At 46.3% G+C, this 12,909-nt stretch overlaps 1 protein-coding gene across 2 annotated transcripts in view; it reads left to right on the top strand.

Moving 5' to 3' along the window:
• The first annotated feature begins 3,538 nt into the window (after nt 1-3,538).
• ABCA5 (ATP binding cassette subfamily A member 5) overlaps nt 3,539-12,909 on the top strand; it is a 38,049-nt gene continuing 28,678 nt past the window's right edge. Inside the window, exons 1-7 of one of the 2 annotated variants that reach the window (XM_088176683.1) lie at nt 3,539-3,663; nt 6,660-6,801; nt 8,117-8,230; nt 8,711-8,915; nt 10,340-10,498; nt 10,720-10,817; nt 12,008-12,237. In XM_088176683.1, coding sequence (XP_088032809.1) covers nt 8,126-8,230; nt 8,711-8,915; nt 10,340-10,498; nt 10,720-10,817; nt 12,008-12,237 — 797 coding nt within the window. In that variant the 5' untranslated portion in view covers nt 3,539-3,663; nt 6,660-6,801; nt 8,117-8,125. Of the gene's footprint in view, nt 3,664-6,659; nt 6,802-8,116; nt 8,231-8,710; nt 8,916-9,832; nt 9,884-10,339; nt 10,499-10,719; nt 10,818-12,007; nt 12,238-12,909 lie in introns of those variants that run through there. The other variant, XM_088176684.1, reaches the window with a different exon arrangement.

Here is a 12,909-nt window from a genome sequence, read left to right on the forward strand (position 1 = left end):
TGACTCTCAGGTGCTGATTCTCTTTGGTGTTTCCCTGGCTGCAGCAGCACCCAGTGCCAGGGCTGTGTCACCCACGTGCCAGGAACATTTTAGGGGATGTTTCCCTCCCAAATGGCACAGCCAGATGTTCTGGAGCACCCACCTCCTGTGCTTTGTGCAGACCCCTCACATTTTATTGCTATGAATTGTCCTGGGGAGGGGGGATGTAACTGTGAACCTCTTCAGAAGGAGTTGGGTTTAAAATACCCTGAACTCCAAGGAGTTACAAACTTTGCAATCACAGATTCACAGAATGGTTTGGGTTGGATGTTGCCTTTTTCCAACCTGGAAATGAAACTTGAGATAGTTGAGTAAGGAGGTAATATCAGAGATCTTTAATGAAGGCCTCCAGGAGCAGCTATGGAAAGGTGCTCACAAAATCCCACCCCCACAGGGATGAAAACACATTTATAGGTTTTAAGAATTACCAGGATTGATAAAAAGTACTAATTAGCAGGACAAGTGGTGATTCAATTCCCCCCCAGGTCAGGCTCCTGCTCTGGAGTGTCCCTCAGCACTGGCTGTGCTTTATCCATGACAATGGATCTCCAGGAGTTGGTCTCAACCTTGGTTCCCAGCAAGAGCAGAGACAGCTTTGGGACCTTGTACATCCCAGGGCTTGGAGCTCTGGAATTTATTTTGTCTTTCTGCCTAAGGAAAGGCCATGGAAAAGAACTGGGAAAATGAGCCACTAATACAATATATGATAGAGTTACAAATGTATGTGGGAAGAACACAGAGAACTCAGAAAAGGAAAAAAGGCAAAACCCAAACCAGCATCAGGAGGAGCCCTCAGAGACCAGCTCGTTCCAACTTCCACTAGACCAGGAAGAAATGGAACATGAACATGAGCAATTACAACTTTTGAAGTATAAACAGAGACCACAACAAAGGGAGCAGAAGAATTCAGCCCCAGACGGGCTTTTATTGTGTTGAATGCTTGGTGGATGAAGATAAAAAGTTTGGGGTATGTTTTTTAATTGAAGTTGTAGTTATGTCATTGTATTTGCTCAGTATTCTTTAGGCAATTATTTAATTAGAGTTCTTTGAGCTAATACTCTTGGTTAAGGTGGAAACTAAAGGAAAAGAAAAGAAAGTTTCCATGAGATTTGTGCTGCTGTGGGGTTTGTGCCTAACGAGGGCCCTGGGACCAGGCTGGGGCTTCAATCCTGGATATTCCCAACCATTGCTGGGGATGAAGGAGTGGATGCAAAGATTTCTGCATGGCTGACAGCTCCTCGTGCAAACAGAGCTTTTCACTTAATGCTGTGCTGTCAGATCCTCTCCTTCTTTCCAAATGAGGACACAACGTCCTGATCTCCATTTTCCAAGGAAAAATGTGGAGCCCACGCTGTGATTACAGAGCTGGGGCACTGCTGTGAGTGATGCTCGTGCACAAACCAACCTGGACAAGGAATTCCCAAGCTCTGCAGGGATCTGAGCAGTGAATCCGTGCTGGGGCAGGAGCTGCTGGGTGTTTTCCTGAGCGTGGATGCAGCAGGATTCAGGATTCCTGCTCTGCTCAGCCTCTCCCAGCAGCTCACAGGAGGCACTTAGAAAATCAGAACACGTTGTGTTCAGATTGTGCTCTCAGCAATGGGAACAGGGTGATGAACAAGCAGCTCAGTGGGGTTTATAACATCCCAAAGGCTGCTCAGGGACTCATCCAGAGGATGACAGGGATTCCAGAGGGGGAATAACTCCGTGGGAAGCATCACAGGAAGCAGCACCCATCTGTAAACAGCAGGAATTCAGTGTTGGTATTCAGAGCAGCCTTTTCAATGCTTTAATTATATTTTGAGTCATGCAATAAAATCCTGGTGACCTTGTGGATGCAGGCAGGAGGTGGGAGCAGTGGATGGAGTGAGGCAGCTCCTACCCAACCTTAACACCCCAGGCCCCCAGCACAGATTTGCAGCCCCTTTCCTCTGCTCCCCACCAAGGTTGTGCTGGGAGGTGGAAGAGGGGGGTCCCTGGGGAATGGGGGTGCAGAAAGGAGGGGGTGTCCCTGGAAGGGTGGGGTCTTCCAGAAGATGTGGTCCTTAGGAGGAGGGAATCCTTGGAAAGGAGGTCTCTTGGAGGAGGGGGTCCCCAGGGTGGGGGTCCTCAGGAGAGGAGATCACCAGGAGAATGGGGTCCTCAAGAGGAGAGAATCCTCAGAAGGGAGGTCACTTAGAGGAGGGGGTTACCTGGAAGATGGGGGGCTCTGAGAGGGGGTTATCTCAGAGAATGGAATCCCTGGGAGAGGGGGTCCTCAAGAGAATGTCACACAGAAAATGGGATCCCCAGGAGGAGAGAATCCTCGGAAGGGAGGTCACCTGGAGGAGGGGGTCACCCAGAGAATGAGGTCCCCAGGGTGGGGGTCCTCAGGAAAGGTGATCACCTGGAGAATGGGGTCCCCATGTGGAGAGAATCCTTGGAAAGGGGGGACCCTCGGATGGGGGATGTCACCTGAAGTCCTCAGGCAGGATTGATCCCCAAAGACTTTTGCTTTTTATGTATTTTTCATTTATCTGTGACTCTGTTGGCTATTGTTGTACATTTCTTTGTTTTTTTTAGCTAACTTCAGTGCTTTGTGAAACAAACATTTTCCTGGAATGCTGCTCTGATCTTGCTTCTTCAGCAAACCAAAGCCACGTCACTTTCCCAGGGATTTACACACAAACAAAGTGGGGCTGGAAGCAAGGGGGAGGCTTCAGTAGGGGGCGGAACCAAGAGGGGGATTACTTCATTAACGGTACTTCTAATTGGGGATTCTTGTCAATTATGCTAATTTGTTAAACTTATAAATGTGTTGAAGCCCTGTATCACGTAAGCAGGCCTGGAGAAACCAATCCACTTTTTCCTTATTTTCATCTCGTTCGCCTTGTGATTTTAGGGCTGATGAGGCATCAGGGTGGGGTCACAGAAGAGAATCCTTGGAAGGGGGGGGGTCCCTTGACAGGGCAGCACCCAGAGGATGGAGGTCTCTGGGAGGGGGGATCATCCAGAGTTTGGGGTCCTGGGAAAGGGGTGCTCAGGAGGGAAGGGGTCACCCAAGGGATGGAGCCCTGGGGAGGGGGGTCCCCAGGAAGGAAAAGGGGATCCTGGATCGGGGGTGTCCCCAGGAGGGGAGGAAGGTCACGGGCAGGGACGAGTCCGGCACTGCGGAGCGGAGCGGGGGGACCGGGGGGTACCGGGGGGACCGGGAGGTACCGGGGGGTACCGGGGAGGTTCGGGGGTACCGGGGAGGTTCGGGGGGGTTCGGGGTTACCGGGGGGGTCCGGAGCTCCTCCACCCGTGCTCGGCTGCGGAGGGACAGTACCGGGAAGTACCGGGGGGGTTCGGGAGGCACCGGGGGGAATCGGGGGTTTCGGGGGGGTTCGGAGGGCTTCGAGGGGTACCAGGGAGGTTCGGGGGGGTTCGGGTCTCCTCCAGCCGTGCTCCACTGCGGCGGGGCGGTCCCGGGACCGGGGGGGCGGTGGCCGGAGCCGGGCCCGGCCCCCCCCCGGCTCCTATCGGGGGGGACGGGAAGGGGAAGGAGCGGAGAGGAAGAGGAGGAGTTGGGCTGCACCTGGCTGAGCGTCATTACTCGCGGGTGCCCGCGGCTGGGGCAGCCAGGCCGGCGGGGCTGGGCTCTAAACGGTGAGAAAAGCGCATTTCCAGGGATTTAGAGCGGGGGGAAAGGGAGGTGTGGAAAGCAGCAGTGTCCTCCCTCTGAGACACGCGGGGGACCCGGGGCTGGGGCGCGGTGGGGATGCGGGAGAATGCTGGGTCTGCTCAGGGATGCTGGAGATGCTCAGAGGATGCTCAGGGATGCAGGAGGATGCTCAGGGATGCTCAGAGGTTGCTCAGGGATGCAGGAGGATGCAGGACGATGCTTGGGATTGCGCAGGGATGCTGGAGATGCTCAGAGGATGCTGGAAATGCTCAGGGATGCTGGAGATGCTCAGGCATGCAGGGGGGTTGCTCAGAGGATGCTCAGGGATGTTGGAGATGTTCGGGGATGCAGGAGGATGGTCAGGGATGCTCAGAGGATGCTCAGGGATGCAGGAGGATGCTCAGAGGATGCTGGAGATGGTCAGGGATGCTCAGGGATGCAGGAGGATGCTCGGGGTTGATCGGGGATGCTGGAGATGCTCAGAGGATGCTGGAGATAGTCAGGGATGCAGGAGGTTACTCGGGGATGCTGGAGATGCTCAGAGATGCTGGGGTGATGCTCGAGGATGCTGGAGATGTTCAGGGATTCAGGAGGATGTTTGGGGATGCAGGAAAATGCTCGGTGATGCAGGAGGATGCTCAGGGATGCTCAGGGATGCAGGGGGGTTGCTCAGAGGATGCTCAGGGATGCAGGAGGACGCTCAGGGATGCAGGAGGACGCTCAGGGATGCAGGAGGATGCTCAGGGATGCAGGGGGGTTGCTCAGATGATGCTCAGGGATGTTGGAGATGTTCGGGGATGCAGGAGGATGTTTGGGGATGCAGGAGGATGCTCAGGGATTCTCAGGGATGCAGGAGGATGCTCAGGGATTCTCAGGGATGCAGGAGGATGCTGAGGATGCTGCGGGAGCCGTGCGGGGACAGCCCGACCCGGCTCCGTGTCATTCCTTGTCCCCTCAGGGAAACAGGGATGAGTTTGGAGGGAAGGGATTTGCAGCCCCGGGCAGGGCAGGGGCTCCCCTTGGGGCTGATAAGGGAGAAAATTCACAGGAGGGAGAAAATTCAGAGAAGGGAGAAAATTCAGCCGTTTTTAAAAATTCCAACATAAAGCATGTATGTTGTGTTGTTATAGTCTCAATTTAAATAATTGAAGCGCTGGAAGGAGCACATCAGAGTTTTGCTGAAGTGCCACCTCGGCTGTTGGCTTGTAGCAGCAGGATCAATAATGTTATTTTCTTGCTTTTCCACGGGGTTGTTCACTGATGAGTTGTTTTTGCCTCGAGGCACTCAGCTCATTTAGCTGCGGCTGACACCCCTCTCGTTTGGTTTTCCTTTGGGTTTTGGGGTTTTTTTTTGTTTGTTTGTTTTTTTTTTTTTTTTTTTGGCTTGAAAGACAAGGCAAACGTGATGTGCAGCACTAAATCACCATGTGACCTTTACAGGGGAAGGGAGGGGAGGCTTCCCGAGGATCATCTGAGCATTATTGAAGAAGCACTGGCATCTCTGATGTGGAATTAGAGCCCAGCCTTTCCCTTGGGATGGCTTTGATTGAGATGCCCACAAGGCTTTGTGTGTCACCCACATCCCAGAGCAGCACAAATCACAGGACAGTGCCTGAACTGAGGAGGATTCTCACAGTATCTTCATTTTGTCTGCTATTAATCAATTAAAATGCCTTGGCAGCTTTTTCTGCTCAGCCTCTGTGTTCATTTCCTTCATGTGGAGTTTCAAAAAGGATTTTGGTTGTTTTTTTTCCTCCCCCAAATACAGCTTTTCACCATTCAAGTGATGTTTCTTCAGTGTCCTTCATCCTTCTGTAGCTGACATGGAGGTGGCAGGTGTAATATGAAAAATTAATTAACATTCTTCACATGACCCTTCCTCCAACCTGGGTGATGTAAATGAAAGCATGGCAGAGTTCCAGTGGAGATGTGGGAGGATTTTGGGTTTTAGAAGTGGATAGAAAATAATTAGAGGAACAGTAGCTGGCACTGGTGATTGAACTTCCTTAAATCATCTTTACCAGTTTTGGGGGTTTAATTAAAATATTGTGGTTGGGAAGGGGTTGCTGGGTTGGATCCTTGTGTGGTGTTGAGGAGGGAGCTCTGTGGAGTTTCTGTTCCTGGAATGTGCCAACAGGGGCACTTCAGGGCATGCTGTGAGCAGGGAGCACAAGCACAGGGATTTTCATGGCCCGTAAGCAAGAGCTGCCACTTTTGATTATTTTTCAAACACTCTGCTGTCACTGGGAAACATTTCTTGCCCAAAAACATCCAGAGGAGTTGTACTCGTTTTTCCTGCAGGGCTTGGTTACTATCATGACTTGGTGTTGAAGCATTTTGTGGTTGGATTTTTTTTTTTTTTCTTTTCCTTTAAGCAAAACATTATTTTATTTTTAATTTCACTGTAATTTTTTTGAAGTAGTCTCAGTGTGAGGGCAGCACTCCAGGCTGGAGGTGGGATTCCTTCCCAGAGCTCCTCTTGCAGTTGGATCCCACACCCCTGCTGCTTGCAGGGGTCACTGGGGCAGGGAGGACCCCAGAGCCATCCTGGCAGCAGGGATTTGGTTCCTTGATCCCCTTTTCCCTCCTCTCATCCCTCCCATGCTCACCCAGCCTCTATGGATAAAATATTTGTGTATTTATAGTGGTGCTGACATCTGAGGAACTTCCTGTGTCCCGTTACTGAGGTGATGTCCGTGCTCCAAAAAAAGATTTCCCCACTGAAATGCAGCCAGGGCAGGAAGTTTGAGCCATGGGGTGTCAGAGGCCAGAGCTGTGCTCCAGGAACATCTGCCTGCCTCTGGAAGGCTGGAATGGGGAGAAATCCCTCCTTTCTCCACTGGGTTTTGGCTGAAGGGTTGAGCAATAATTCAGTTTTTCGTTGCTATTTGTATGGGTTATTCAGTGTGGGGGTCGCTGAGGGTGGCGTTTGTGGCACTGTCCCCACTGAGCAGCTCCTGGTCTTGTTTCACCTGCCCAGGTGAGATGTTCCAACATCCCCAGCTGAGGGAGCAGAGGGAGGTGGGGATTGTCCCGTGATTCCCAACCTCAGGCAGCACCAAGGGTGACAAAACCCAGGAGAGAAAAACTTCCCATCCCTGCAGGCCTCCCTCCCTCCCCAGGTACGTGCAGCCACAAGAACATTCCCCATTTAATTTCATTTAATTTCATTTATTCTTCCTCTTCCTGGAATGATGGAAAGGTGTTTTGGTTTAATTGAATGTTTTAGTTTAATTTTGATTTTTTTTTTTTGTTAATGTACTAAGTAATGTTATGGTTTTGATTTGTTAATTTAAATATACTTATTTTTTTGTTGTGAGACAGAACCAGGAGCAGAAGTAAGGAAGGTTTTAAACTTAAAAGGGTATAAGAGGAAATTTATTAACTACACAAGGAAGGAAAAAACCCCAAATTTAGAATAAGATTTTTAGACTACTTCTTTCTTTCCTTTTTAAACTTCCATAATAACAAAACAAACATACAAAAAACAACCCCAGTCAGTTTCTAACTTAAATAATCCTTTTTTTCTTTTAGTTTACTTCGGAGAGAGAATTTTTTTTTTCTTGTCAGTCTATAGAGATTTTTCTACAAAAAATCTTCGAAGCCCATCCTTCCTCAAGTCAAACAAAAGTTTGGGCTGGAGCAGAATTGCCTGGTGCTGGCTGTGCTCCAGCAGGGCAGGAGGTCACTGATGTCCCCGGGGCTGCTGGCCCTGCTGGCCCTCTCTGGCTGCCTGCCTCAGCTCCTCCAGCCAGCCGGGAATGCTGCTCCCCCTGCAGTGTCTGCGATTGGCGTCTGCCTGGGGAAAAATGGAAATAAACGCAGCTTAAATCAGGGCTGCTGAGCTGGGCCTGCCCTGGGGGGGCTCCGAGGCTTCCTGAGCAACCTTCAGCCCAAATTCCCATTGGAGACCCAATTCCTCTCATTCCCAATTTCCCCCATTCCCAATTTCCCCCATTCCCAATTTCTCATTCCCAGTTTTCTCCCATTCCCAATTTCTCATTCCCAATTTCCCCCATTCCCAATTTCCCCCATTCCCAATTTCCCCCATTCCCAATTTCCCCCATTCCCAATTCCCCCCATTCCCAACTTCTCCCATTCCCAATTTATTTCTCCCATTCCCAATTTATTTCTCCCATTCCCAATTTATTTCTCCCATTCCCAATTTATTTCCCCCATTCCCAATTTATTTCCCCCATTCCCAATTTCCCCCATTCCCAATTTCTCCCATTCCCAATTTCCCCCATTCCCAGTTGCTCTGTGTGAAAGGCACATCGTGTGTATTAAAAGTCATTAAAACACGAAAACCTGAAAGTGAAACCTTTCCGTGAAAACATAAAAATAAAAGGTGCTGGATGCTGCAACTGCCCGGCCTCAGCTTTGGAAATGTTTTGTCATTTAATAAAAATTTATATTTTTTTTTTCTTTTTAAACAAGTGCTGAAAGATGGCAGCAGCTGCTGCAAGAGAAGCAGGAGTGTGGAGGCAAACCCGAGCTCTCCTCTTCAAGAATTGTCTCATTAAGTGTAGGACTAAGAAAAGCAGTGTCCAGGTAAGGTATTCTTTATTATTATTATTAATATCATTATTATTATTAAATAATATTTTCTTCTATTATATTTTAAAACTCCATTTTATTTTATTTTATTTTAAACTCCATTTTATGTTATTTTATTTTATTTTAATTTATTTTATTTTATTCCTTTTTTTTCACAGTAGATGCTTTTCCCACTGTTCTTCCCATTCTGACTGCTCCTGATGAGCACATAATGAGATTTTTTGACAATTTAAAATGCCAAGTTTTGAAATATTCCTTTTTTTTTTTTACACAGGAGTTGCTTTTCCCACTGTTTTTCCCATTCTGATTGATCCTGATGATTTTTCTTTTTAAATATTCCATATTTTTTTTGTGCAGGAATTGCTTTCCCCACTGTTTTTCCCATTCTGGCTTCTCCCGATGAGCACAAAATGACTTTTTTTGACCCTTTTAAAACACCAAATTTTCAAATATTCCATTTTTTTTTTTTCACAGGAGGTACTTTTCCCACTGTTTTTTCTATTCTGGCTGATCCTGATGAGCATGATGCACCCTCACAGGAAATATGATGAGGTTCCCAACACTGACCTGGACACCCTGGACACCTCAGTGCTGGTGAATTTTGTCATTGGCTACACCCCCCCCACAGCCATGGCCCGGGAAATCATGAAGAAAGTGGCTTTTGATAACTTTGAGGATGGTAATAAAATCCATTTTTTTTCCCCTTGAATATTTCCTGTTGTTGCTTGTGTTTTAATGGGGAGCTCAGTGGTGCTGTGATAGGAAAAATCTGATTATTTTCCAAAGGAGGGAATGTGAAGGTGTTGGGGTTTTGTGGTTGGTTTTGGATTTTTCTTGTTGTTTTAGGGGTTTTTTTTCTTATTTTAGGGATTTTTTGTTGTTGTTGTTGTTTTGGGTGCTTTTTATTGGTTTTAGGGGTATTTTTGCTTGTTTTGGGTTTTTTTTTTCTTCAAATTTTAGGGGTTTTTTGCTGTTTTGGCAGGGTTTGTTGGTTTGGGGGTTTATTTGTTGGTTTGGGATGGTTTTTTGCAGGTTTGGAGGATTTTTGCTGGTTTTGGAATTTTTTTTACTGGTTTGGGATGGTTTTTTGCTGGCTTTAGGCCAACCCCACCCATCATGAAGAAAGTGGCTTTTGATAACTTTGAGGATGGTATTAAAATCCATTTTTTTTCCCCTTTAATATTTCCTGTTGTTGTTTGTGTTTGAATGGGGAACTCAGTCGTGCTGTGATAGGAAAAATCTGATTATTTTCCAGAGGAGGGAATGTGAAGGTGTTGGGGTTTTTTGGTTGGTTTTGGATTTTTCTTGTTGTTTTAGGGGTTTTTTTTCTTATTTTAGGGATTTTTTGTTGTTGGTGGTGGTGGTTTTGGGTGGTTTTTATTGGTTTTAGGTGTATTTTTGCTGGTTTTGGGGTTTTTTTTTCAGGTTTTAGGGGTTTTTTGCTGTTTTGGTAGGGCTTGTTGGCTTTGGGGTTTCTTTTTGGTTTGGGGTGGTTTTTTTGCTGGTTTTGGGGTTTATTTACTGGTTTGGGATGGGTTTTTTTGCTGGTTTTGGGGTTTTTTTTACTGGTTTGGGATGTTTTTTTTGCTGACTTTAGGTCATCCCCACCCATCATGAAGAAAGTGGCTTTTGATAACTTTGAGGATGGTATTCACACCTTAAATCCCTTTTTCCCCCTCTCATATCTCATGTTGGAGCTTGTGTTTGAAGGGAGAGCTCAACAACAAAAATCTATTTATTTTCCAGAAGAAGGAGTATGAAGGTGTTGGGGTTTCTTGTTGCTTTTGGATTTTTCTTGTTGGTTTTATGTTTTTTTTGCTGATTTTAGGAGATTTTTTGTTGTTTGGGGCGTTTTCCTATTGATTTTAGGGTTTTTTTGCTGGCCTTGGGTTTTTTTTTTTTGTTGTTTTTTTGTGGTTTGTTTTTTTTTTTGTTTGTTTGTTTTTTGTTGCTTTTAGGGATTTTTTTGTCGGTTTTCAGGTGCTTTTTTGCCGGTTTTGGGGGTTTTTTTTGTAGGTTTGGAGTTTTTTGCTGGTTTTGAGGTGGGGTTTTTACCAAAGAACGAATAAAAAAAATGATGAATTTTTAAATGAATACTCCCAGGCCTCATCACAGAGGAATATTTGAGTGAGGAGGAGCTGGAAGAAGCCAGTGTTCTCAAACCCTCCAACTTTGTGGGGGTGGTGTTCAAGGATTCCATGTCCTACCAGCTGAGGTTCCACGATTCCATTGCCATGTCCTCCATTTATACAGAATCCAGAGGTAAATCCACGAAGGAACAAGCTGGAAAAACATCCCATATTTTTATTTTTTGGATTTTTTTTTTTTTTTTTGGGGGGGGGGGGGAATGTATTGGTTTGTGGGGGTTGTTGGTGGGGCAGCTGGAACTTAGGGGTTTTTTTTTTTTTTTGGGATTTTTTTAATGTGGAATGGTCTGGCTTAGAAGGGATCCTGAAGAGGATCATTCCCAATTTTCCCTGCAGCCACGTGCTCCAGCCTGAGGAAGAGCTGTGAGTCTGTGACCTACTGGAGCTCGGGGTTCACAGCACTGCAGGCCTGCATTGATGCTGCCATCATCCAGGTCAAAAACCCCACAGAACCCCATAAAACCCTATAAAACCCCATAAAATCCCATCAAACCAAATCAAACCCCACAGAACCCCATAAAATCCCATAAAACCCCATAAAATCCCAACAAACCCCACAGAACCCCATAAAACCCCATAAAATCCCATCAAACCTCACCAAACCCCACAGAACCCCATAAAATCCCATAAAACCCCATCAAATCCCAACAAACCCCACAGAAACCCATCAAATCCCATCAAACCTCACCAAATCCTATCAAACCCCCACAGAACCCCATAAAATTCCATCAAACCCCATCAAACCAAATCAAACCCCACCAAACAACATCAAACCCAATCAAATCCCATAAAACCCCACAAAATCCCACCAAACAACATCAAACCCCACAAAACCCCACAAAATCCCACCAAATCCCAACAAACCCCATCAAATCTCATCAAACCATATCAAATCCCATAAAATCCCATAAAATCCCCTCCTCACCCCAAGCAAGGGCAGATCCAGGGGCTCCCCCAGTTGTTTAATCCATCTGTTAATCCTGGGAGTTGCTGTGTCAGATCTCAGATGGGATTTGATGAGCAGGCAGAAATTTTGGTGTGGGTTTGGTCATGTTTTGTCCAGGTACCACTGGGAAAATCCCATAAAATCCCATCAAATCCCATAAAATCCCATAAAATCCCCTCCTCACCCCAAGGAAGAGCAGCTCCAGGGGCTGCCCAGGTTGTTTAACCTGTCTGTCACTCCTGGCAGCTGCTGTGTCACATCCCAGCTGGGATCCAGGCACAGTTTTGTCCAGAACTGTTTTTTCCAGGATTTCCCCAATCCTCTTGGGTTGGATTATTTGGATTTTTGTTTCCATTGCCATCCCCAGTGATCCTGAACATCCAGCACAACCCTCAGAGCACAAATGCTCACCCCAAAAATGCCAAACAGGGGAATGCAGAATTTACTTTATTTTGGTGTCAGTATTGCTCAGCAATTTTTCCCAATTTCTTTTTAAGTGACAGAAATTCCACATTTTCTAATTTTATCCCCAGGCATTCAGGTGTTTCCCTGCTTTTGGCCTGGGATTTGGGATCAGGAAGGTTTTGGGTTCTCCAGATCTGGCCCTGCCAGTGGTTGGGATGGGGCTGAAAAATCAGGAAAAATGTCAAAATAACTTTTTCCTCCTTTTCCTTCCAGCTGAAAACAAACCATTCTGTTTGGGAGCAGCTGGATCTCACCAGAGCCATTGTTATGGGAGAGGCTGCAGTGGTGGAAATTGATAATTTCCCTCGTGCAATCATTTTAATTTACCTGGTGATTGCATTCTCTCCCTTTGGGTATTATTTGGCAATTCACATCGTGGCAGAAAAGGAGAGGAAGCTGAAGGAGTTCTTGAAAATTTTGGGACTCCATGACACTGCCTTCTGGTATGTGAGTGTTTGGTATAACCTGTTCCTAAATAAATTTTTTAAAAAAAGTGAAGAAATATTAAAAAATATATTTCTAGTTAACCTCTTCTATCCCACCCTCCAATTCTTAAATTATTTTCAGTCTTCAACTGAAAGCAACCAAAATCTGAGATACTCTGTACAATCAAACAGAGACACCAGTGCCATGAAAAGATGAATATTTTAATAAGTAATCCTGCTGCATTTATTCATGTAAAGCTACACCAGACTTAGAGGGATTAAACCTCATCATGTGTGAGGTTTTTATGGAAGTTTTTAAACATTTTTGGCTCGCTACCTCCTTTCCTAGAAGCTCAGCAGGTAACCTGCAGCCTGGCACTTAATTAAATTAATCCACCTCTATAATTTTAACATGCCAGAGCAGTCTCAGCACCAGGTTTTCAATTGTTTTCCTCACCCTGATGAGAATTGGCCTGGGCAATAGAATTCTTTCTTTTTCTCCCAAAAGATGTGTTAATTTGAAATCATTGATAGCTGAGGAAATAAAACCAGGTTTTGCTTTGCCCTTTCTGGCAGAGTTTTCACATCTGCACTGAAACAGCCACCTGGGGTGGTGGGGATGATTTTTTTTTTTTCTTCAGTTGTTTCTGAGGAAATTTGTCATTACTTTTCTTTTTTTTTGCTATCTGG

The sequence above is a fragment of the Sturnus vulgaris genome, chromosome 20 (assembly GCF_052056855.1).
Source record: "Sturnus vulgaris isolate bStuVul1 chromosome 20, bStuVul1.hap1, whole genome shotgun sequence".
NCBI lineage: Eukaryota > Metazoa > Chordata > Aves > Passeriformes > Sturnidae > Sturnus > Sturnus vulgaris.